The 24,585-nt window shown below is 58.9% G+C and overlaps 2 protein-coding genes across 4 annotated transcripts; one reads left to right on the forward strand and one right to left on the reverse strand.

The window, feature by feature from the left end:
• The first annotated feature begins 1,538 nt into the window (after nucleotides 1–1,538).
• ZNF414 (zinc finger protein 414) lies at nucleotides 1,539–12,236 on the forward strand. 2 transcript variants are annotated; one of them, XM_054291206.1, is made up of 9 exons: nucleotides 1,539–1,587; nucleotides 6,602–6,738; nucleotides 7,240–7,341; nucleotides 7,420–7,527; nucleotides 7,701–7,806; nucleotides 9,645–10,123; nucleotides 10,464–10,514; nucleotides 10,929–11,084; nucleotides 12,148–12,236. In XM_054291206.1, the coding sequence occupies exons 2-9, from the start codon at nucleotides 6,669–6,671 to the stop codon at nucleotides 12,222–12,224; spliced, it is 1,149 nt and encodes a 382-aa protein (XP_054147181.1). In that variant the 5' UTR covers nucleotides 1,539–1,587; nucleotides 6,602–6,668; the 3' UTR covers nucleotides 12,225–12,236. The 2 variants fall into 2 exon arrangements, with proteins under 2 accessions (XP_054147181.1, XP_054147182.1); XM_054291207.1 differs by lacking the exon at nucleotides 10,464–10,514.
• Nucleotides 12,237–16,440: 4,204 nt separating this feature from the next.
• On the reverse strand, nucleotides 16,441–23,718 carry LOC128947090 (acidic leucine-rich nuclear phosphoprotein 32 family member B). 2 transcript variants are annotated; one of them, XM_054291216.1, is made up of 7 exons: nucleotides 23,629–23,718; nucleotides 20,791–20,940; nucleotides 20,241–20,363; nucleotides 19,121–19,319; nucleotides 18,796–18,914; nucleotides 18,416–18,470; nucleotides 16,441–16,787 (listed from the first exon to the last, which is right to left on the reverse strand). In XM_054291216.1, exons 1-7 carry the CDS (start codon nucleotides 23,680–23,682, stop codon nucleotides 16,699–16,701), a joined length of 789 nt encoding a protein of 262 aa, XP_054147191.1. In that variant the 5' UTR covers nucleotides 23,683–23,718; the 3' UTR covers nucleotides 16,441–16,698. The 2 variants fall into 2 exon arrangements, with proteins under 2 accessions (XP_054147191.1, XP_054147190.1); XM_054291215.1 differs by having other exon boundaries at nucleotides 18,796–18,917.
• Between the last annotated feature and the right edge of the window lie 867 nt (nucleotides 23,719–24,585).

Genomic DNA, 24,585 nt, shown 5'->3' on the forward strand with positions numbered 1-24,585 from the left:
TGTGTCCTCCAAGGTGGGATTAACAGAGGGCAGATCCCCACTGGGGTGGGAAGTTCCCCATGGAGTTGCAAATTCCTCACAGCCCCATCTGGAAATTGTGGGTCCCCCCCTCCCCCCATTATGGGTTTTTCAGCCCCTGCGCTCCTCGGTGTGATTTTCCCCATAAATCACAGCTTTTTAGGAATCCTTGCACTGCAGAGTGCAAGATGGGGGGTGTCTGATTTTATTTTAATGAAAAATAGTGGCTTTGGGAACTCTGGGGATTTGGGAAACTCCTTCCTGCCCTTCCTGGGGATGGGGAATGGGGAATGGGGGGCACTGGGTGCTGTCAGGGAGGTGTTCCTGCTCAGCCACGCAGGGATGTGGGAGCTGGGCCAGCTCAGGCACCCCTGGGCTGCTCCAGAGGGCTCCAGGTGCTCCAAAGAGCTCCAGAGGCTCCTGGGGGTTTGGGGTCTCTCAGGGGCTTCTGTTGCTGTGAGGATCCTGGAGGGGCCTGGGCTGCTCCTCGGGGCACACATGAGCTGGAGGGGTGCTCCCAAAAATCCGGGGTGTTCTCAAAAATCAAGGGTGTTCCCAAGAGTCCAGGGTGTTCGCAGGAGTCCAGGGTGCTCCCAAAAATCCAGGATGTTCCCAGGACCTCAGGGTGCTCCCAAAAATCTGAGGTGATCAGAGGAGTCTGGGGTGCTCCCAAAAATCAGGGGTGCTCCCAGGATCTTGGGGTGTTACCAGGAGCCCAGGCTGCTCCCAAAAATCCGGGGTGCTCCCAAAAGTCCAGGGTTTTCCCTGGAGCTCGGGGTGCTCCCAAAAATCTGGGATGATCCCAGGAGCCTGGCGTGCTCACAGGACCCTGGGATACTGACATGATCCCAGACCCCAGGGTGCTCCAAGGGCCCTGGGATCCTCCAAAACCCTTGGATGCCCCAAAAGCTTCAGGAACTGCTGATGCCTTTCCCTCTCCAGGATGGTTATAGACCCCTGGATGCTCCAAAACCCCTGGATTCTCCAAAACCCTCAGGATGTGTTCCAAAACTGCTGGGATCCTCCAAAACCCTCAGGATGTGTTCCAATACTGCTGGGATCCTCCAAAACCCTCTGGATATTCCCAAGTCCCGGGATGCTCCAAAACCCCAGGATGCTCCAAAAACCCCGGGGTGCTCCAAAACCCCTGGAATCCTCCAAAACCCTGGGATGCTCCAAAACCACTGGGATCCTCCCAAACCCCTGGAATCCTCCAAAACCCCCAGGATGCTCCAAAACTCCAGGATGCTCCAAAAGCCTCAGGACGGTCCAACACCCCCGGGATGCTCCAAAACCGCCAGGATGCTGGAGCTGCCCGCAGCCGCTGGGATGCGGGGTGCGGAGAATCTCCCGGGCAAAGCAGCCGGGGGAAGGGGGGGAACGGGGCGGGGCGGAGCCGGGTCCCCCCCCGAGGCCCCCGCCCGCCCTTCCGCACGTTCCTTCCTCCCCCCCGTCATCATCCTCCTCCTCCTCCCCCCGCTCTCGCGACAGCTCCGCACAGAAAATGGCCCCGCGGCCGCCCCGCCGCTGATGCGCGACCCGGGCGGCGCCGGCCCCGCCGCAGCCCCGGTACGGCCGGGAGGGACCGGGAGGGACCGGGATCGGGGAATGGACCGGCACCGGGGATGGGCTGGCACAGGGGGTGCGGGGACAGCGGGAGCTATACTGACTCCGGGGGGGTGTACCGGCACCGGGGGTGTACCGGTATCGGGGATGTACCGGCACCGGGACCGTATTGGCACCGGGGATGTACCGGCACCGGGACCGTATTGGCACCGGGGGTGTACCGATATCGAGGCTGTACCGGTACCGGGGATGTACCGGTATCGGGGATATACAGGCATCGGGGATGTATCGGCACCGGGGAGGTACCGGTATCGGGGCTGTATCGGTATCGAGGATATACCGGCACCAGGACCGTTCCGGTATCGGGGATACCCCGGCACCGGGACCGTATTGGCACCGGGGTTGTACCGGTACCGGGGATGTACCGGTATCGTGAATATACCGGCACCGGGACCGTACCGGTATCGGGGATACCCCGGCACCGGGAAGGGAGCACTGGCACCGGGGGATGTACCTGGCCAGGGGTGTGCTGGCACCAGGGCTGTAGCGGTTCCGGGGCTGTAGCGGTACCAGGACTGTACCGGTACCAAATGATGGACCGGCACCGGGGCTGGAGCTGCACTGGGGACAGCAGCGGTACCGGAGCGGGGCCCGGGGTACCGGAGCTTTGCAGGAGCCCCGGGGCTGCTGCCCGCGGCGGCTCCGGGTCACGGTGCCGCTGCCCGTGGGGTGGTGGTCGTGGGTGTCACTCCCCCCTGGATTGTAGCCATGGGTGTGTGGCCCGTGGGGGGCTACCAGCCCCAAAACCAGCGGCCATGGGGGCTACCCTGGGGTTACCACTTGTGGGGCTGACAGGGAGCCGCTAGTCCTGGGTCCTGACAGGTGCGTGGCCTGTGGGAACAGCAGGACCGCCTCACATCCCGGGATGCACCTGCCGGGACCTGCCCGTGCTCCCTCCATCCTCCCACACCTCCGGGAGCCGCTCTGTGGCTGTCAGAGCCCGGGCTCCTGCCCTTGGTGCTTGCCTGGTGCTGGGCTCAGCTTTGTCCACGCTCAGGGAGGGAGCTCCAACATCCCCAGGTGGCTCCTGAAGGCAAAGTGGGGTTTTTCCCATGGGCAGGCAGATAAAGGTGAGCACCGAGGAATGTGGGGAAATGTCAGCAGGGCTTGCAGTGATCTGGGGGACAGTGGGGACCCTCCTTTGGAGGGAAGAGGGGCCTGGGCTGAGCTGCCCCGTGGATGTGACACCAAGGCCAGCACGGGGCTCAGCATTCACCCCTCTGGATGCCCACCCGGGTTTGGGATGGGCTCCTCAGGCTCTGCAGGCAGATCCTGAGTTGGAAAGCGGGGAGCCCCTCCAGGGAGGGGTGGCACCCCGACAGCGCCATGCCGATATTGGGGCACCCACCTTGTGTTGGACACCTGGAGCATCCCCCCCCCATCACCCCCAGCTCTGTGAGGGCTCCCCGCGGTATCTGAAGCTCCAGGAGAGCCCTCGGGGTGTGTTTTAGCCGGGGCTGGTGGCACTGGCAGGAGCGGAGCCGCTGCTCCCTGCTCTCCGAACGCTGCCTCCCCCGGCGCCCGCCGGCTGCGCGATCACATGAGCCCCTTGTTCCGAGCCTTTGTCTCATCTCCTGCGCCGAGAGCCGCGTTTGGGGACAGCCTCCTCATCCTCGGGCCTCAGAGATGCGCAAATCCGATTATTTGTCCCATTTATCCTCGCGGGGTGGGATGAGCAAAGCCTCGGGGTATGGATAAAGCCCCCGGGTGGTTTGAGGGGGATGAGCTGTGTTAATTATTCACTGAATCAGCAGCACAGCCTGCTCGGGGTGATGGGCAGCTGCAAACATCCTGCCCATCCTCACAGCTGGCAGCCCCTGGAAGGGTTTTGGGGTCCCTGTTCACCCCACAGGGGTTGGAATGAGGGAGCTTTGTGCCAGCAGCTCTTTGGGGTGCCAGGAAATAATAATAATAATAATAATAATAATAATAATAATAATAATAATAATAATAATGGGGATAATGACAGTGACAGTGGTGGCTCCAGCATTGGGGTTCCAGGGCAGGTTTGCACTGGTGGTCACATCTTGGGGGGAGCCATATTTCTGGGGGGGTCCTATCTCTGGGAGCATTGTATCATCAGGGGGGTGACATCTCTGGGGGCAATCACACCTCTGGGGCAGTCACTTTTTTGGGTCAGTCATGTTTTTGGGACTGTCACATCTCTGGGGCAGTCACATCTTTGGGGTAGTCACGTTTCTGGTCAGTCAGTCACATTTCTGGGGGCAGTGACATCCCTGGGGCAGTGACACCTCTGGGACTGTCATGGTTTTGGGTCAGTCACAATTTTGGGTCAGTCATGTCTCTGGATCAGTCACATCTCTGTGCAGTCACATCTTTGGGTCAGCCACATTTTGGGTCAGTCACATTTTGGGTCAGTCACATCTCTGGGGCAGTCACGTTTTTGGGGCAGTCACATCTCTGGTGACCACAGAAGGTCACTGGGGATGGGGACAGTAGCAGCTCAGCAGCTCCTGGGCCAGGGTGTCACACTCAGGGCTGCAGAACAGACAGTCCTGGAGGAGGGGAGTGTTGGCCAGCATCCCATGGGAGGTGACAAATGAGCAAGATGATCCAGGTGCTCTCCAAAAACCTGGCTGGGCACAGGGTGATGCCGCAGTGCTGCCACCGTGTCCTCTGCCATGTCACCTGTGGGGAACCTTGGGGCCACAGGCCAAGTGTCCATCCTGCCTGCCCTCACACAATCTGCTCAAGAGGTTTCCCAGCTTCTCCAGAGAAAAAAATCAGCTTACAAGGCATCACTGGGATGCTGCAACAGGGAATGCCACTCTCCATGTGGCATCTGTGATCCTAGAGGGACAGGACAGAGGTTCCAACACCCCAAGGCACTGCTGGCTTTGACCCTGGGGCTCCAGGAGCTGCAGTGCACGTGGGGAAGAATTTCCTGATTTTTTGGGGAAACTTCCCTGTGCTGCCCCTGAGCTCTCAGTGCCACGGCCCTGCTCCCTTTGGGCTCACGTGGAGCCCAATGGTCTCAGGGCTCTGCCAGGGGTGCTGAGCCCAGCCTGGGCCACCCAGCTTTGATCCAGAGGGGCATTTCCAGCAGGGCAGCAGGAATTTTGCTTCACTGCAAAGGGCAGTGAATTTTGCTTCCAGCAGGGCAGCAGGAATTTTGCTTCACTGCACTCTCCAGCACCAATGGTTCCAGCTCTGACACTTCAGGGTTGGGCACCAAAACGTGGCAGTGCCACATTACCCAGGCAGGTACAGCCCTGCCTCGACCTTTTCAGCATTGCCTCCCCCAAAAAAGAAGATTCCCAAGATCCTTTTTCCCACTAAACCTGATAAACAAAGCTCCATCAAAGCTGCTGGGAAATTTCTGTGTTTACCCCATGTCCTGCAGGGATGGAGGATGGAGATGGAGCATCCCTTCCATCCAGGGCTGAATTTCCCCTCCTGGGCCATGAGCAGCCCCAGCCCTGCCCCAGATTCCCTTTTCCATGGCCAGCCCCCCTCCATGGCTGGCTGATTCCATCCCGAGGCTGCTGAGCTGAGAAAACAACAACAAAAAAAGGCCCCACAACCCCCAGACAAAGCCAGGAGGCCAGGGGCAGCCACAGGAATAATCCCACATGGATTTTTCCCCCTCCCTGGTTTATTTCCTGCTGGGCTGTGATCCCAGTGTGCTGGGTGCTGCAGGAACAGCTCCTGAGCCAGGCTGAGCCCCTCTGGGCCAGACCCCCACAGCCAAAAGCTGGGAAATTCCTCTGGAGCAGATGTTAATGGGAAGGATGGGATGCCCCAGCCAGCAGAGCTGATCCCCAGGGAGATTTCCCAAGGAGTTATTGAGCTCCTGGGGAAGCATCTGCCAGTGCTCAATTCACAGTCCCAGCACTGATATTATTGTAATTGTTGTCATTATTATCAATATCAGCATTATTATAAATATTTTTACCCTTTTATCCTTTTTATTTTATCCTTTTGTCTTTATTTTCATCATTGCTTATTATTTATTAGCATTATTATCACCATTTTCTCTCTCACTCCAACATAAGACACTACAGAGAGATCTCCCAGAGTGAGGGGGTTTTCCAGATGATTTTCACTGGGAATTCCAGTTTGGCTCATCCATGTGGGACCCTCATGCCAAGCCAATGTAATTTTGGGCAAGAACCATCCCCACATGCCCATCATCAACTCCCAGACACTCTGTGGGACCTGCTGCTCCTCCTGGCTTATTATAAATATTTTTACCCTTTTATCCTTTTTATTTTATCCTTTTGTCCTTATTTTCATTATTTATTAGCATTATTATTGCCATTATTATCACCATATTCTCTCTCACTCCAACATTAAGACATAACAGAGAAATCTCCCAGACTGAAGGGAGATTTTCGTTCAAATCCTCATTTCCAGATGATTTTCACTGGGAATTCCAGTGTGGCTCATCCATGTGGGAGCCTCTTGTTAAGCCAGTGTAACTTTGGGCAAGAACCATCCCCACATGCCCCACCATCACCATCTCCCAGTCACTCAGTGGGACCTGCTGCTCCTCCTGGCTTGGAAAACCCTTTGGGATTTTGAGGGGAGCTCCCAGTGAGCCCCCCCAGCCCTGGGAGCAGGAGCAGCTCCAGCAATCCCTGTGCCTTGGAGGGATCCCCCTTGGAGGATCCTTGGAGGAATCCCCCCAGTTTGGGGGCAATTTTGGCTGCAGTTGCTGTGGGCTGGACACGAGCAGGATCCTGGTGATGCCTGGAGGGGATGTCTGGGGGCTTTGGGGACCACGCTGGGGTGGGAGAAGCAGGAAGGGACAGTGACAGCTCTGGGATCAGCTCCGGGTGGGAGGGTCGGTCCCAGGACCACAGGGCACCGAGGAGGAGGAGGGAAAAGGAGAGGAGGAGAAGGAGAAGGAGAAAGGAGGAGGAGGAGGAGGAGGAGGAGGAGGGAGTCACTGGCCCCGGGCTGGGCTCTGACCTCCCTCCTGCTCCCGGTGCAGCCCCGCCGGGAGGAGCCGCCCTGTCCCTGTCCCTGTCCCTGTGCCCGTGCCCAGCTCCTGCCAGGCCATGAAGACAGAGAAGGACGAGCCCGTGGCCACCTTCTCCCTGAGGGGGAAATTCGGCGCGGAGGGGGCAGGTGAGTGCCCTCAGGGGGGGCAGGAGCAGGGAAACCTTTGCTCCTGTGGCTGGGAGATCCCTTTGGGTGAACCCCACCATGGGGATGTGCCCAGGTGTGCCTGAGTGCGCAGGTGGCATCACCCAGCGTGTTCCAGCCACCATCAGGCTTCACCTGCACCAGCACAGCCCCTCCCAGCCCTCACAACCTGGGGGGCTCCAGCCAGACCCCCACCCCATTTCCCTGTCCTGAAGGGATGGGGAGGGCAGAGGGGTGGCTTGGCAGGGGCAGAGGGATGGGGAGGGCACAAGGCTGATTTGGCAGGGGCAGAGAGATGGGGAGGGCAGAGCTCTGGTTTGGCAGGGCAGAGGGATGAGGAGGGCAGAGCTCTGGTTTGGCAGAAATGAGGGATGGAGAGGGCAGAGCTCTGGTTTGGCAGAGCCGAGGGATGGGGAGGACAGAGGGATGGAGAGGGCAGAGCTCTGGTTTGCCAGGTCCAAGCCTCACCGTCCCTCCCCGCAGGCTGCAGTGACCCAGCCCTGCCCGGTGCCCCGGTGCCAGGGGCGGGCAGCGGAGGGACCCCGGCCCCGGAGCTGCGGCCGCTGAAGCGCAGACCTGTCCCAGGTGAGCCCAGCCCCGCCCCGGGGAGGGGACAGCGACAGCCGGGGCAGGGACGAGGCTGACGGATCTGTGTCCTTGCAGGGAAACACTACCAGTGCTCCAGCTACGGCTGCAAACTGGCCTTCCCCAGCATGCAGGAGCTGATGGACCACCTGAAGGTCCACTACAGACCCACGCAGTCCCTCGAGGGTAAGGCCAGGACACACCACAGGTGCTTTTTTGGGCTGGGAGGGGGACGAGCAGGGCTCAGAGCGAGGCAGGGCTGGTGGTGGGAGATGGGAGTGGGGGGGTGCTGCAGCCTGCCTGACCAGGCTGTCCCCTCTGAGCTGGTGCTGAATCTCTCTCCGAATTCCTCTGCCCAGGCAAAACCTTCCAGTGCCCCACCCTGGGCTGCAGCGAGACCTTCCCCAGCATGCAGGACCTGATGGCCCACATGAAGGTGCACTACAAACCCAACCGCTACTTCAAGTGAGTCCTGCTGCTCCCTGTCCCCTCCTGTCCTCTCTGGGGACACCTGGCCAGCAGAGCTGATCTCCAGGGAGATCTCCATAGGAGTTATTGAGTTCCTGGGGAAGCATCACCCAGTGGTCACTTCACAGCCCCAGCACTGATACAATTCTTATTATTATTGTCATTATTATCAATATCATCATTATCACCATTATTATAAATATTTTTACCCTTTTATCCTTTTTATTTTACATTTTTGTCCATATTTTCATCATTGCTTATTATTTATTAGCATTATTATCATCATTTTCTCTCTCACTCCAACATCAAGACACTACAGAGAAATCTCCCAGAGTGAGGGGGTTTTCCAGATGATTTTCACTGGGAATTCCAGTTTGGCTCATCCATGTGGGACCCTCGGGCCAGAGGAATGTAATTTTGGGCAAGAACCATCCCCACGTGCCCATCACCATCTCCCAGTCACTCAGTGGGACCTGCTGCTCCTCCTGGCTTGGAAAACCTTTTGGGATTTTAAGGGGAGCTCCCAATGAGCCCCCCAGCCCTGGGAGCAGGAGCAGCTCCAGCAATCCCTGTGCCTTGGAGGGATCCCCTTGGAGGATCCTTGGAGGAATTCCCCAGTTCCTCCAATTCCTGGGGAGGAATTTTCCCCAGTTTGGGGCAATTTTGGCTGCAGTTGCTGTGGGCTGGACAGGAGCAGGATCCTGGTTGATGCCTGGGGGGGATGTTTGGGGGCTTTGGGGATCACCCTGGGGTGGGAGAGGCAGGAAGGGACAGTGACAGCTCTGAGATCAGCCCTGGGCTTATCCACATGAGAGCCTCGTGCCAAGCTGTGACAGTGTTCTCAGGGGTCTCAGGATGAGGGAAGAGATGAGGATCTGACTCCATGTTTCAGAAGGCTTGATTTATTATTTTGTGATATATATTATATTAAAATCATAGAATAGTTTTAATATATATTAAAACTAAAAGAATAGAAGAAAGGATTTCATCAGAAGGCTAGCAAGGAATAGAAAAGGAATTATAACAAAGGCTTTTGACTGACTGAGACAGTCTGGACAATAATTATTAGTAATTATTAATCTAATTAATGATTGGCCATTAATTGGAAACAACCACATGAGACCAATCACAGATGCACCTGTTGCATTCCACTGCAGCAGATAATCATTGTTTACATTTTGTTCCTGAGGCCTCTCAGATTCTCAGGAGAAAAAACCACATCTGTGACACCGAGCCAATGTCATTTTGTGCAAGAACCATCCCCACATGCTCATCATCCCCTCCTGGTCCCTCTCATGGCTCTTTCCTCACCCAAGGTGTGAGAACTGTGTGCTGCGCTTCTGCACGCACCGCTCGCTCTTCAAGCACCTGCATGTCTGCTCGGTGTCACATGTCTGTGACACCTAGCCAATGTCATTTTGTTCTCATTTTGTTCAAGAACCATCCCCACGTGCCCATTATCCCCTCCTGGTCCCTCTCATGGCTCTTTCATCACCCAAGGTGTGAGAACTGTGTGCTGTGCTTCTGCACGCACCGCTCGCTCTTCAAGCACCTGCACATCTGCTTGGTGTCATTGTCATTTTGTTCTCATTTTGTTCAAGAACCATCCCCACATGCCCGTCATTGATTCCCAGTCACTCTCGTGGCTCTCTCCTCACCTCAGGTGTGAGAACTGCCTGCTGCTCTTCCGCACACACCACTGGCTCCTCAAGCACCTGCACGCCTGCTCGGTGTCACACGTCTGTGACACCAAGCCAATGTCATTTTGCTCATGAACCATCCCCACATGCCCATCATCAATTCCCAGTCGCTCTCACGACTCTTTTTGACCCCAGGTGTGAGAACTGCCTGCTGCGCTTCCGCACGCACCGCTCGCTCTTCAAGCACCTGCACGTCTGCTCGGACAGCGCCAGCGGCCCCGCGCCGCCGCCCCGGCCGGTGCTGCCCTCCTCTACCTCCAGCCCGGACAAGGAGCCCCCGGCCAAGCCCCCCGAGGCGCTGCCCAAGCCCCCGGAGAAGGAAGCGCCGGCGGCGGGCGCGGACTCAGCCCCGGCGGCGCTGCCCGGCTCGCTGGAGCCGCTGCTCCCGGGGACCCCGCACCCCTTCCCGCTGCTGGAGCCCGCCCTGTTCGGGCCCTCGTCCTTGAGTCGCTTCTCGGCGCCAGCCCCGTCCTCGGTGCCGGGGCCGTTCCTGCCCTACGTGCCCCCCTCGCCCTACGGGCTGGCGCAGCCCCCGGCTCAGCACCGCCTGCGGCCCTTCCTGCCGGGCCACGGCCCCCCCAGCGTCTCCAACGCCGTCTGGAAGAAAAGCCAAGGTGAGAGCGCGGAGCCGTGCGGGACAAAGCTTCTTCTGCTCCCGCCTTGACCAGCAGCAGCAGCAGCTCCCCGAGCAGGACCCGAGGATCTGATCCCCTCTGGCCCGGCCATACCCTCATTCCAAAAAAATCCCCATCCAGTCCGTGCCACCCCCTGTGTAATGTTCGATTGGGCAAAAGCACCAAAAAACGCCTTCAAATTCTACAAATTGTCCCAACCAGCCCTGCTGCTCCCCGGCGTGCTGGGGGGGCCGGGCCAGGGCTGCCCTCCCAAGAGTCCCCCCCACCCCAAGGGAGGGGAAGACCTAATGCTTGTCTCGGGCCTCGATTCCCTCCGCAGGTGTGAGTGTCAGCCCACTCCTCCCATGCTTTGGCTCAGGAGTGACTCCAGGTTAGTTTGGCACCTGCTGGGTGGGGGCTGCTTTCTGTCACTGGGGGGTTTGGGGGGCGGCGGGGGGGGCGCAGGGGACGGGAGATGCCCCAGGGGCACTGCGGTGCTGCCCGGAGGGCACAGGGGGAGGGCGGGCTCCCTCCTTTTTGGAGAGGGGATGAGGCCCAGGTGGGCTGCGAGGCAGGGGGGGTTATGGCTGCACCCCCCCAAAACCCCCCAGCCTGGCCCCGAGGGCAGAAGCAGCAGGAGGAGGAGCAGCAGCAGCAGCTCCAGTGCCCCCAGTGCCCCCAGTGCCCTGCCCAGCCTGGCCCCCCGCTCCCACACTCGGCGTTCTTCCCTTGGGAAGGGCTCCAGCCCCCGCAGCCCCGCGGCTCGGGGCGATGCCTGTGCTTCCCTGCCCGCCCGTCCTTGCAGGGCACTCCTCCGCCGGCCGCATCGTCTGGGAGCACACGCGGGGCCGCTACAGCTGCACGCAGTGCCCCTTCTCCACCGCCTCCCGCGACGAGATGACGCTGCACACCGAGGACCACCGCAAGAACCCCCCGCCCGGGCGCCTGGAGGCGGACATGGGTACGGGAGGGACCACGGGGCTGGCAGGGATAAGGCACGGGATGCCCCCGGGGGTGGCAGGGGTCCGCAGGGATCCGCAGGGATCAGGCACGTCCTGCTCCCTCTCTGGCCTGGCACAGCCTGGCCATGTTCCTGTCCCTGCTTCCCAAACCTGCAGCAGTGCCCTGGAGGGGTCTGTGTGCCCACCCTGTGCCCCCGGCCTCTGTGATGCCCCTGGGGCCTGTGTGTGCCCCCCCAACCTCTCCTGTGCCCTGGAGGGGTCCATGTGCTTGCCCTCTCTGTACCCCCCAATCCCTGTGATACCCCTGGGGGTCTCGGTGTGCCCTCCCAGTCTCTGCGATGCCCCTGGGATCTCTGTGCCCTCCCAGTGCCCTCTCCATGCCCCCCCAACCCATCCTGTGCCTTGGAGGGGTCCATGTGCTTGCCCTCTCTGTACCCCCCAACCCCTGTGATACCCCTGGTAGTCTCTGTGTGCCCCCCAACCCCTGCAATGAGCCTGGGGATCTCTGTGTGCCCGCCCAGTGCCCTCCCAGAGCCTGTGATGCCCCTGGGGGTATTTGTGTGCCCTCCCTGTGCCATTCCAATGCTCCCAGCCCCTCAATGTCCCTGGGGTCTCTGTGCCCCCCCCCAGTGCCCCCAACCCCTTACTGCCCGTGGGGGTCTCTTTGTGCCCCCCTCAGTGCCCTCTCCATGCCCCCAGCCCCTCCTGTGTCTTGGAGGGGTCCATGTGCTCTGCCCTCCCAGTGCCCCCAGCCCCTCAATGCCCCTGGGGTGTCTTTGGGCCCCCCAACTCCTGCAATGACCCTGGGGGTGTCTGTGTGCTCCCTCAGTCCCCCCCAGCCCCTGCAATGACCCTGGGGGTGTCTGTGTGCCCTCCCTGTACCCCCAGCCCCTGCAATGCCCCTGGGGGTGTCTGTGTGCCCTCCCTGTACCCCCAACCCCTGCAATGCCCCTGGGGGTGTCTGTGTGCTCCCTCAGTGTCCCCCAGCCCTTGTGATGCCCCCGGGGGTCCTTGTGCCCCCCTCCCCACGAGGTGCTGACATTCTGTTCCCTGTCCCTGCAGATTTCGGGGTGGGGCTGGCCCCGTTCCACGCCAAGCTGCCGCCGGAGATGGAGAACTCGCTGTACTCGCAGCTCTGACGGCTCCCGAGGGACTCCCGCACCTCCCCTGAGCGGGCAGGGGCACGGCACAGCCCCGAGCTGGCACAGGGGCAGCGCAGGGGTTGATGCTTCCCCTGGAATTTCCTCTCCCTTTCCTTTGTGTTTTCGGGAGCTCTCCAGCAGCCGGAGCCGCCGTTCCTCCCTCCCCGAAAGGTTTTGTTGCTTCAGCCCCGAGGGCTCTGCGGGAGCCCGGTAGGTTCTCAGGAGTTATAGTGGACTGCTCTGGAAAGAGATCTCGGAAAAATAAATGGGAATTGTACAGGAGTGGCAGCCGGGAGAGGCTCTGTCAGTCCCATGGGGCAGGGGGAGCGGGGCTGGCACTGAGAACCCCCAAAAACCAAAGGAGGGGGACATGGGGACACAGGGGGTGTGACGCTGTGACACTGTGCTCTGCCGGGGACTGGCTTGGGGAAGGAGAAAGGGGAGGGTTTGGGAAAGGAAAATGTTTGGGAAGGGGAAGGTCTGAGGAGAGGGAAAGGGAAGAGTTTGGGAAAGGGGGAAGAGTTTGGGAAAGGGGGAAAGGAAAGAGTTTGGGAAAGAGGGAAGGGGAAAGGGAAGAGTTTGGGAAGGGGAAAGGGAAGAGTTTGGGGAAGGGGAAAGGGGAAAGAGTTTGGGAAGAGGGTAAGAGTTCGAGAAAGGTGGAAAGGAAAGAGTTTGGGAAAGGGAAGAATTTGGGAACGGGAAAAGGGAAGAATTTGGGAAAGGGAAGAGTTTGGGAAAGGGAGAAGAGTTTGGGAAAGGGAGAAGGGAAGAGTTTGGGAAGGGGGAAGGAGAAAGGGAAGAGTTCTGGAAGGGGAAAGGGGAAAGAGTTTGGGAAAAGGGAAAGGGAAGAGTTTGAGAAAGGGGAAAGAGGAGAGCTTGGGAAAGGGGAAAGGGAAGAATTTGTGAAGGGGAAAGGGAAGAGTTTGGGAACGGAAGAAGGGGACAGTTTAGGAAAGGCCTGAAGAAAGGGAAGGTCTGAGGAGGGGGAAGGTCTGAGGAAGGTCTGAGGAAGGGGAAGGTCTGAGGAAGAGGAAGATCTGAGGAAGGGCTGCTCCGTGCTGCCCCTGCCCCCTGCCAGCGCATCCCAGATCACACAGGGCTGCAGCCTGTGCCAGCTGCACCCCAACACCCAGAGCAGGGTGGGACCCCAGCCCCGGGCAGCCCCTGTGCCTGTGCCAGCCCTGCCGCAGACAGAGGGCACAGAATGGCACAGCAGGAGTGGCACAGCAGGAATGGCAGAGCAGGAATGGCACCGAAGGAATGGCACAGAGGAACCCCTGGGAGGGGCACGGCCCAGGTGCCAGCCTGGGGGGCTGCACCCCCGTGGGAGCAGCCTGGGGCTCCCCAGCCCCGCTCCGCCAGGCCCAGCCCAGCAGGGTGAAAAGTTTGCAGCAAACTGGTTTGAGGGGAGGCGTGCTGGGACCTGCCGGGCCCGCGGCAGCCCCGGCTGGGATGGGAGCGAGGGAAGAGCCGGCAGCCCCTGCTCTGCTCTGCTGCCGGCGCTGGGAGGGGCCACGAACACCGGGAGAGGGCTCGGAAAGGCTCAGTGGCCACCTGGGCGGGGTGGGCATCCCGGGATGGGCATCCCTTCCTCCTACTGCCATCCCTTCCTCCCTTCCTCCTCCTGCTGCCATCCTTTCTTTTCTCCTGCTGCCATCCCCTGCTCCTGCTGCCATCCTTCCCTTCCCTCCTGCTGCCATTGCTTTCTTCTTCTTGCCATCCTTTCCCTCCTGCTGCCATCCCTTCATCCTGCCATTCTTTTCTTCCGCCTGCTACCAGCCCTTCCTCCTCCTGCTGCCATCCCTTTATCCTGTTGCCGTCCCTTCCTCCCACCTCTGGCCATCCTTTCCTTCCTCCTCCTGCCATCCCTTTCTTTCTCCTGCCATTCTTTTCTTCCTCCTGCTGCCATCCTCTCCTCCTGCTGTCATTCATCCCTTCCCTCCTCCTGCTGCCATCCCTTGCCTCCTGTTGCCATCCTTTCCTCCCATCCCTTCCTTCCCCCTGCTGTCATCCATCCCTCCCTCCTGCCATCCCTTCCTCTTCCTCCTCCTGCCACCCCTTCCTTCCTGCTGCCATCCATCCTTTCCTCTTCCTCCTGCTGCCATCTCCCCCAGTGTGAGCAGCACCCCGGGGCTCTCTCCTGCAGCCCCCCTTTGCTGGCACCGTGCCCTCCCCAGCCCATCCCAGTCCCCTCAGGCCCTGATGGACACCCTGAAGTGTCCCTGAGCTGCTCAGACCTGGCACAGTAACAGCTCATCAGAGCCATGGGGTCACAGAGCACCCCAGAGGGACCCCCAGGTCCCAAAGGGGGGCAGGGGGCACAGCTCAGCCCCCTTGCCCAGCTGGCACCGGTGACTGCCCTGCTCCTCCAGGGCAGTGCCACCCCAAAGGCAGGAAATAAACCCTTCCCAAGCTGTTCCTGCCCCTGGGTCCAGCTCTGACCCCCCCCAAAGGCAGGACAGACCCTTCCCAAGCTGTTCCTGCCCCTGGGTCCAGCTCTGACCCCCCCAAAGGCAGGAAATAAACCCTTCCCAAGCTGTTCCTGCCCCTGGGTCCAGCTCTGACCCCCCCAAAGGCAGGACAGACCCTTCCCAGGCTATCCCTGACCTGGGTCTGGCTCTGACCCCCCCAAAGGGCAGCACTGGCCCAGAGGGTGCTGCAGACCCCACAGCAGAGCCCTCTGTCCTGCCAGCCCAACCCAGCCCTGCTCCCAGCACAAACCCAAACCTGCCCCAGAGCCCCCACTCTGAGCATTCCCGGCTGGTGCCAAGGCAGAGGCAGCCAAGACAAGCTCCATAGCAATGGATTTTTAAAAACTGAAGTCTTTTATTAAAGTTTTATCCAAATTTTGTAACAAAAGATACAAAAGGGCTGGAGATCCTTATTTCTGGGACTAGTCTGACCAATCAAAACCTGACAGTTACTAGGCTAATATAAAATCCATACAATCTGCTAAAAATGCAGGGAAAAAAAATTAGAACTGCTGCTCTTTTTTTTTTTTTCTTTTTTTTAAAATTCCTTAAAACATTTATAAGTTACTCAGTTTGCATTTTACAGGATTAGTTCTTGTCCGAATGGTCACAGCGACTGTACAATGCGAGAGACACCAGCGAAGCGAGGCAGGGAGGGGGATGTGATGCTGAACACACCCCCAGGAGGGGAGGGGAGGGCTGGAGCCTCACCCCGGGGGCACACGGAGCCCCCAGTGGGGATGCCACAAAGTGCCAGTGCTTGTCTGCACCCCCGGGCTGTCCCTCCGTCCGTCCCTCCCTCCCTTCTCCCCAGGGATGCGCTGGTTGGGCACCTCTGGGATGGCAGGGAAGGTGGGAATGGGGTTGGGAATGCTGCATGAGCCCGCCTGGCTCCCCCAAATCCTCCCTCCAGCCACCAAGGGGTGCCACACGAAGCTGGAGCTCTGTTCCCTGCTGGGAACACAGGAGGAGGAAGAGGAGGATGGCCAGGCCAGGCTGGCACCAGGGGCCCGTGCAGAGGTGGCACTGGCTGGCAGAAGGACCCTGAGAATTTCCAGGCTAACACGGTCTGCAGGAGCATCGATCACAGTGATGGTGGCGGCTGCACAGGGCAGTGCAGTGTGAAATGAGGGCTGGAGCAGCAGTACCCCCTCACCTGCATTCCCTATCCCTTCCCAAAGCTGCTGCAGGGCTCCCACAGCACACACACAGCCACAGGAACACAGGAACCCCCCTCACCTTGGGGACAGCCCAAGGGATGGCTCTTGAGTGGCCAATGGGAAAAATGTTCCAGTTTATAAAATAAAATAGGAAAGCAAGTGCAGGGTTACTGCAAGGTGCATCGCAGAGGTACCAGGTCATGCAAGCAGCCCCTCCCTCCCTCCCTCCCCCAAAACCCCAGGCACCCCCATCCCCAGCACTAAAGCATCTTCAAGCATGTCCAGAGATCACATCACCATGATTTCAGATCTGAGACACCCTCAGGATCCTTGGGAGTCCACGCAGATGAACCACATTTTGCACCCGAGGTGGCTCCAAAAGCGTCTTCAGAGCCCTGGGCTGAGGGCACGAGGGTGGCCAAGGCCTTCTGTGCTGGCAGGGTGACAGCTGGAGCTCTGGGTCCAGTGTGGCACAGCTTATTTGGGACACACAGATACCCTAAGGAGGAGATTTTTTTTTTCCTCTTTTTTTTGATTTTTTTTTGGCTTTTTTTTTGCTTTTTTTTGCCTTTTTTTTTTTAAGCTGCTGCACAAACCACCGAACGGAGAAAAGCCTTTGGTCATGAGATAGTTGTGAGAAAAAAAGTGAGCCTTGTATGGAAGATTCCCCTGAATGCCTACAGTATTCTAAATCTTAAAAAAATATATTGTGGACGCTGCAGCCATTACAAAGGGGGAGGAGGAGGAGTGGGAGACAGGGATTTACAGTCTCACACAGACACAACGGGGAGGTTAAGACAAGCACAGTCAGAGTCTGTAAAACTGATTGGCTCGCTGGGATCAGTCATCCTCATCATCCTCTTCGTCCTCTGCATCTTCCTCTCCTTCATCCTCTAGACTTCGTTTTCTCTTCTGCCCACACGGGTGGTCTGCAAAGAGAGGGGAGATTCACTCTCCAGCCCAGCCCAGGGACAGCAGCTGAGCTGGCAGGGGACAGACTGGCACAGATCCACTGGACAGACTGGCACATTTGGGACCAGATCCATGGGACAGACTGGCACCATTTGCCAGCAGATCCAATGGATAGACTGGCACCATTTGGGTGCAGATAAATGGGACAGATTAGCACCATTTGGGCGCAGATCCAATGGACAGACTGGCACCATTTGGGCGCAGATCCAATGGACAGACTGGCACCATTTGCCAGCAGATCCAATGGATAGACTGGCACCACTTGGGTGCAGATCCATGGGACAGACTGGCACCATTTGCCAGCAGATCCATGGGACAGACTGGCACCATTTGCCAGCAGATCCACTGGACAGACTGACACCATTTGGATGCATATCCCATGGACAGACTGACACCATTTGGGAGCAGATCCACTGGACACACTGGCACCAGATCCACTGGACAGACTGGCACATTTGGGACCAGATCCATGGCACAGACAGGCACCATTTGGGAGCAGCTCCACTGGACAGACTGGCACCATTTGGGAGCAGATCCACCCTGCCCTGCCCCTCCTGCAAAAGCCTGACTGGGCTGACAGGAGACACCAACAACTCTCTCTGCCCTCCAAGTATTCTGTACAACAGCTGAAAATGGGATTTTCTTTTTTTTTTTTGTTGAGCACCCTCAAAATCACAGCATCTGCAGAAATCAGGCACTCCTGAGCAAGCTCAGGGACTGCTGAGGCCTCAAATCCTGGGGCAGTTTTGGGCCCCTCACTCCAAGAAGGGCACCGAGAAGCTGGAGCATGTCCAGAGACAGGAATGGGGCTGAGGAAGGGTCTGGAGCCCCAGGAGAGGCTGAGGGAGCTGGGAAGGGGCCCAGCCTGGAGTAATGGAGGCTCAGGGGGACCTTGTGGCTCTGCACAGCTCCTGACAGGAGGGGACAGCCAGTCTTGTCCCAGGTAACAAGTGATAGGGTAAGAGGAAATGGCCTCAAGCTGCACCAGGTGAGGTTTAAATGGGATATTGGGGGAAATTCCTTCAAGGAGAAGGAGGTCAGGCATTGGCACAGGCTGCCCAGGAATCACCATCCCTGGAAATGCTCAAAAAAATGTGGATGTGGCACTTGGGGAGAGGGGTCAGTGGTGAACATGGTGGTGTTGGGACTCAGAGGGATTTCCCAACCTTAACAATTCCCTGATTCATCCAAGGTTATTTGAATTCACACCAGCCACAATGTTCTGTCAACTTTCATCTGGCCGTTTGTTTGTACAGCCAGAGCTCAGATCTGAGAGGGGAACTGGCCCCCAGGAGATTCCCTCAGCCCCTCCTGGGACAGAAGCCCTGCTCCTGCACAGCCCATCAGTTCCCAGAACTGCTTTTCTGAGCAGCTGACCTCTCACATTTCCCAGAATTACCCAGCATGGCTGGAATTTCATCCCTTCCCTCCCTGTGTGACCCTGGCTGATGACACTGCTCAGCACCAGCTCGGGCAGAAAAGCTGCAGCAACAACAGCACTGAGGCTGAGGGAGCTCCAAAAATACCAAATACTTGACTGTTGAGGGAGCTCTGCAAGAAATTGGATTGTCAGGACTCAACTCACCCTCCTCAGCTTCATCTTCTTCATCCTCCTCACCGTCCTCCTCCTCATCTTCCTCCTGGAGTGAGAACAAGAGGGTTTGTAGCAGGAACCACAATTCCATGAGCAGTAATCAAAGTCCTGCTCCCCTCTACCACCCATGAGGGTGGAGAAGAAGGTGCTGGATCTCCAAGAGCCCCTCACATGCCATGGATGGAGCTGCACGGATCCACCACTCAGAGCCATGGGAGGGCCAGGCCAAGGCTGAACTGGACACTCTCTGCAGTTTGTGACCCTCAGCAGCCCAGAGTGGATGGCAAACCCCTCAGATCTGCCCCAGAGAGGCTCCTGTGACACCTGGGTCACCACACAAGGGACACACGTGTGACTGCTGACAGCCTCACCTCATCATCTACTCCATCCTCCTCCTCTTCACCTTCCAGATCATCATCTTCATCTTCCTCGTCATCAATGACTTCTTCATCCAAATCATCTTCCTCCTCATCGTCCTCCTCTTCCTCACCTTCTACCAAAAAGGGGGAGGGAGGGAAGTGCCCCAGTTCCCAAACCCAGGCACCCCTCACCCCTCAGTGCCACAGGAGTGGGGTGGGGAAGGAAGAAGGGGTGAGGGACCCCCACATCCCATCCTCCAGTGCCAACCCCATTGCTGGAACCCACCCTAAAGTGCAAAAGGGGTCGTTACCAAGCAGGAGGAGAAAAAACCCTCACCTTCCCCATTCTCATAATCATCTTCCAGTGCATCCCCATCTGCTTCAGGGTCTGAGTCAGGGGCTTCCTGCTCGTCAGCATCAAATCCATCCAGGTAGGTGAGCTGGGGCAGGAGGGCGAAGACGCTCTCGCGGTAGTTGATGAGCATCGTCACCTCACAGTTGAACAGGTCCAGACTGTGGAGGTTTGGCAACTTTTTCTGCAAAAATCAATTGGTTAAGGTTATTTACGGTGCTGTCTGAAGATGAGAAAGGCAAGGCAGGGTGGTTGGGGCACTGCCCAGGTCCAGCACAGATGGTTCTGCCCCAAATGCTCCTCAGATGGAGAGGAGTCACTGCTCCTCTCATTGTGGACACAAGAAATTTATGTCCAGCTCTTCTGTTCTGGCTTCCCTTTCTGGAACAAACTCTCTGTGTATTTGCAAATCTTTCTTTCTTCTGAGCAGGCCCAGCAAGCTCAGGAGCAGCTGAGCTGGACTCATCCTGCTCAAAAGATCAGGCAGAGCTCAGGGAGAGCTGCAGCCTTGGCACAGCCCAGCTCAGGCCACCACAGCGGGCACCACGCCAAGGAAAGGAGGAGCAAAACAACCCCAAATTCCTTCTGGAGGGAATGGATGGACAAAACGGCCAGTGAGACACATGCCCTGTGTCAGACCTGTCCCTCTCAGCACTCCTGGGGCAGCTCAGGTGGAGCCTCAGAGGCTTTTCCAGCCTCACTGTGGGCATGGGAATGGGAGCCTGCAGTGCTGGCACAGCAGAACCTTCAGGCTGATGGGACAGATGCCCTCAGTGCTGCCCAGCTCCCTCATTCCATGACACCCCAGGTGCCACCTACCTCCAACTGCCTCCGACCCTCTCCCGGTCCCTTCTCAGCTGGGCACTGAGCATCCACAGTTTTACTCATCCAGCCCCATTTCACGCTTCTTTTAGCAACTGGCTGCTGCTTTTCCAGACTGAGGAACCATTAACTACTGGCCCAGCCTCAAACTGGGATCAAATCTGTTCCCATGAGAACCACGAAGTGCTGTTGGAACAGTTACCAAGACGTTGGATTCCTGCTGCACAGACCCAATCCCCAAAGGAAAATTCATCCCTGGCATTCCAGCACAGCCTCCACTCACCAAGGGCTCCAGGGTATTGATGTCTTTGATCTTGTTGCCACTTAGGTTCAAGTGTGTCAGGTTGGGAGTTTTCTCTGCTAGAACTTCAAGGCCACCAGAAATCCTATTATCACTCAGCTCCAGCTGAAGGGAGGGAATATCACATGGTCACCAAGTGTTTCAGCTCGTGACACAGGGAAGGAAATTGCGCTGAGAACTGCAATGAGCACCTAAATTTCAGCTCACAGAGCAGCAGGTCAAGTTTGCCCTTAAAAACTCTTTTTTGCAGGGACACAGCACTATCAGCCACCCCCATGCAAATAAATGCTCCAAAATCCAAAATATTTATGGTGCCATGAAGCTTCTGACAGCAGCACAAGAGCAGAAAAGCCCGACAGGAAGGGCACTAAACACCTGAAGAGCTCAGGAGAGTTTTGTTGCATGTTAAAACCAACCCCTCTCACTGGCTCTGCACACAAGGAGCAAAATTCAAGATATTTTCTGGCAAATACAGAAAGGGGGCAGCACAAGGCCAAGGGCTGCTGGGGATGGCAGCAGAGTCCTGACTCACCTTGCGGAGCTTGTTGAGTTTGGGGAGGTTGGACACGGACAGCAGGTTGATGTTGATCATGCTGAGGAACTCCAGGTTCTCAAAGTCTGAGGAGAGGCCGACCACCTTGCCATCCTCTGAGCGACAGTTGTCCAGGACCAGCTCCTTCACCTGCACAGGGACACCCAGAGCTGTCACCACCGTCCCCTTGGCCTCGAGGTGACACCACCAACACACCCAGAGCACAAGAGCACAGAGCACTGGGCCTCCAGGTCCTCCTCACTCAAATTTAAGACCTTAAAACCAAATTTAGAACCTTAAAACCAATTAACTTCTGGTGACAGTCCCTCACTGTGGTTGGAGTTTCACCCTTTAAGAACCAACACACTGCTGCTGTCCCCACCAAGCCCCCACCTCCAGGGGTTTGGAACCACGAGGTCACATCCCAAAGCTCCCTGCACATCAATAAAGCTTTCAGAGTCAGCTTCAGGCTCTGCTAACGAGGGGCCAAACCAGGTCAGCTGGGTTTGTCACCTCCCACTTTGTCCCCCACACCCCTGGGGTGCCAGGAAACCTGTCCCCACAGGAGTGACCTCCCTGTGACAGTGACAGTGAGGTGACACAGGTGCCTGGGCAGGGCTCAGCACATGAGCTCAGCCTCAGGCTGGTGACACAAGACCACTGGTGGCACCAAACATCGTGCCCAGCATGGATTCCACACCGAGGAATCTCCAGGAATTCAGCACACGAAGGAATCAACCCCTCAGTGCCACCAGGACCACCAAGCACCAGCACAGAGCTGCTGTCCCCAGGCACCTGGGGGGAAACACCAGCGACAGCCCCAGCTCTCACAAACCACTCCCAAAACCTGCTTTCACCCCACACATTCTTGACAGCAAGATGCAAAAATGAGCCTTGGCCAGAAGGCTCGTGGTGCTCTCCAAATCCCTCCTTCGCAGCGCTCCCATTTTCCCTCTCCTGCTCGCACCAGCCAGCTCCCAAAATCATTTTAAACATTCTGGGGCTGGGGGCCATCTCTGCCACCTGCACAGCACGAGCTCAGAATGAATTGTCACCCCAAACTCCTCAGGTGGCATCGCTGCTTGGGGGTTTGAGGTGAGGCTCTCAGAAGTTTTGGAGCAGAGTTTGTTTTGCTCCCCAACACATCAGAAAGCTGATGTGCTCCAACCAAAGTGGGATTGTCACCGTGGTGGGGGTGAAGGTGGCAAAGGGCAGGTCTGGGTGGCTGCTGCTGGGAGGTGTGGGCACAGAGGTGAGCCTGAACTCCAGCACGTTATCATGGAATGGTTTGGGCTGGAGGGGACATCAAAGCCTATCTAGTGCCATGGCAGGGACACCTTCCACCGTCCCAGGCTGCTCCAAGCCCTGTCCAGGGATTGGGCACTTGCAGGGATCCAGGGGCAGCCACAGCAAAGCCTAACCCAGCCAAGTCCAGCTTTACCCCAGGCCGGGCCCTTCTGATGTCCCGGGACACGCAGGGACAGCCAGCCCTGACCCCGCTGGCTCTGCAGCTCTGCCGTCCCTCCACGGGCTCCAGCTCCTCCTGCCCAGCCGCTCTGCTCTGCAAATCCCCCGGCCCTGCACGGAGCCGCTTTAATCCCCACCCAAGGCCCCGCTCGCCGCCCGTTCCCTCCCGTGCTCGGTGCCACGGCCCCGCGGCTGCCACGACACCACCGAGTGTCCCCGGGGCCAGGGAGGGACCGGCACGGCCCGGCGGGGCGGACCGCGAAAAGGGGAGAGCCGGGTGAAGGGGAACGCCGGGGAAAATGGGAGATCCAGGGAATGCGGAGATCTGGGGAAAAGGGGAGATCCAGGGAACAGGGAGATCCACGGAAAAGGGGAACAGGGAGATCCAGGGAAAAGAGAGCGGGGAGATCCGGGGAATAGGGAACGGGGAGATCCAGGGGAGAGAGCCGGCGAAAAGGGGAGATCCACGGAAAGGGGAACGGGGAGAACCGGGGAATAGGGAACGGGGAGATGCAGGAAAAAGGGGAGATCCAGGGGAAAGGGGAACGGGGAGATCCGGGGGAAAGAGAGATCCAGGGAAAGGGGAACGGGGACATCCACGGAAAAGGGAGAGGGGAGATCCGGGGAAAAGAGACCGGGCAGATCCGGGGGAAAAGGGGGGAACAGGGATCGTGGAGACACGGGGAAAAAAAAACGGGGAGATCCAGGGAAAAGTGAGGGGGGAGACCGAGGGAAAAGAGAGATCAGGGGAGACCCGGGGAAGGGAAGATCCGGGAAGGGACGGCCGGAGAAGAGGACCCGGGGCTGAGGCGGCCCCGGGGCGGGTGAGGAGCGCTGGGCCCGGCCCCGCGGCCGCCAGCGGAGGGGAACGGGCAGCCCCGGCAGCACCCAGAGGTTCATCCCCGCAGCCCCCGAGCCCTTCCCGGTTGGAGGAGCCCGCGGGAGCCGCTCCGGGCCCGGCGGGGCCCCGCTAACATGGCCGAGCCGCCATGGCCGCGCGGGGCCGCCCCGTTCCCCGGGCCCGCTGGCTGCGGCGCGGCGGGGCCTGACCCGGCCCGGCCCTGCCCGCTGCCCGCTCCCCGCTGCTCCTCCACGGGCCAGGCCGGGCCCCACCGCCGCCACCGCCGCCTCAGCGCGGCCCCGGTGCGGGCGGGCCCCGCCGCGCACGTGCGCGCCGCCATGCCGGGGCTGCGGGCCGGGCGGGAGCGCTCCCGCCACAACCGCCCCGTGCCCACCCCGCCAAACCCGCCCGGTCCCCGCCGTGCGGGACCCCCGCGGGCCGCTCCGCCATCAGCCAACCCTCCCCCCGCCCGCCGCCGCCACCCCTCATCCCGCCCGCAGCACGTGCCGCCCCGCGCTCCTCCGCCGCACCTCGCTCGGCTTCTTGTTGCGCAGCTCCAGCGTCAAGCGCTTCTCCATCTCCATGCTCCCGCCGCTCCGCCCGAGCCCGAGCCGCGCTTGCGCTCCCGGTGCCGCCGCCGTTCCCGGTGCCGCCGCCGTTCCCGGCCCCGCCGAGCTCGCGCTCCCGCCCCCGCCCGCGCGCGCCGCCGCCGCCGCCGCCGCCCGGCGCAGGAAGAGGCGCCAACGGCAACAAAGGCGCGCGCGCCGCGCGGCCCCGCGGCAGCGCCCCCTGCCGGCAGCGCCCCGCACTTACACACACACAGTTACACACAGCCCCCAAGGACGTGGGTTCGAATCCCGATTCCGCACGGTCCCGGCCCCCGCGGCTCACCGGGCACTGCCTACCGGCTCACCGCGTTCTGCAGGCACTTTGTGTCCCCGGGCACTGCTGCCAGCTGCATGGCACACTCCGATCCTCAGGTGCTGTGTGCCAGTCTTCAGCAGCGTGTTCCAGTCTCTGGAGCTACATTCATATCCTCAGGCAATGTGTTCCGATCCCCAGTGCTGTGTTCCCATCATCAAGCGCCAGCATTCCTTCTCCAGAGCCACTTTTCCATCTCCAGAGTCGTGTTCCTATCTCCAGAACCACATTCCCAACCCCAGACAATGTGTTCAGTCTCCCAGTACCATGTTCCCATCCTCAAGAACCAGGATTCCTTCTCCAGGGCCACTTTTCCATCCCCAAGTACCATGGTTCCTTCTCCAGTACCATGTTCCCATTCTCAAGAACCAGGATTCCTTCTCCAGAGCCTCTTTTCTACCTCCAGAGTCATGGTCTTATCTCCAGAGCCCCATTTCCAACCCCAGGCAATGTGTTCCAGTCTCCAGTGCTGTGTTCCCATCCTCAAGCACCACAGTTCCTCCTCCAGAGCCACATTGCCATGCCCAGGTACTATGTTCCCATCTCCAGAGCCATGGTCCCATCCT

The sequence above is a fragment of the Melozone crissalis genome, unplaced genomic scaffold (assembly GCF_028551555.1).
Source record: "Melozone crissalis strain CALT ecotype California unplaced genomic scaffold, PUWL_Pcris_2 ptg000088l_1, whole genome shotgun sequence".
NCBI lineage: Eukaryota > Metazoa > Chordata > Aves > Passeriformes > Passerellidae > Melozone > Melozone crissalis.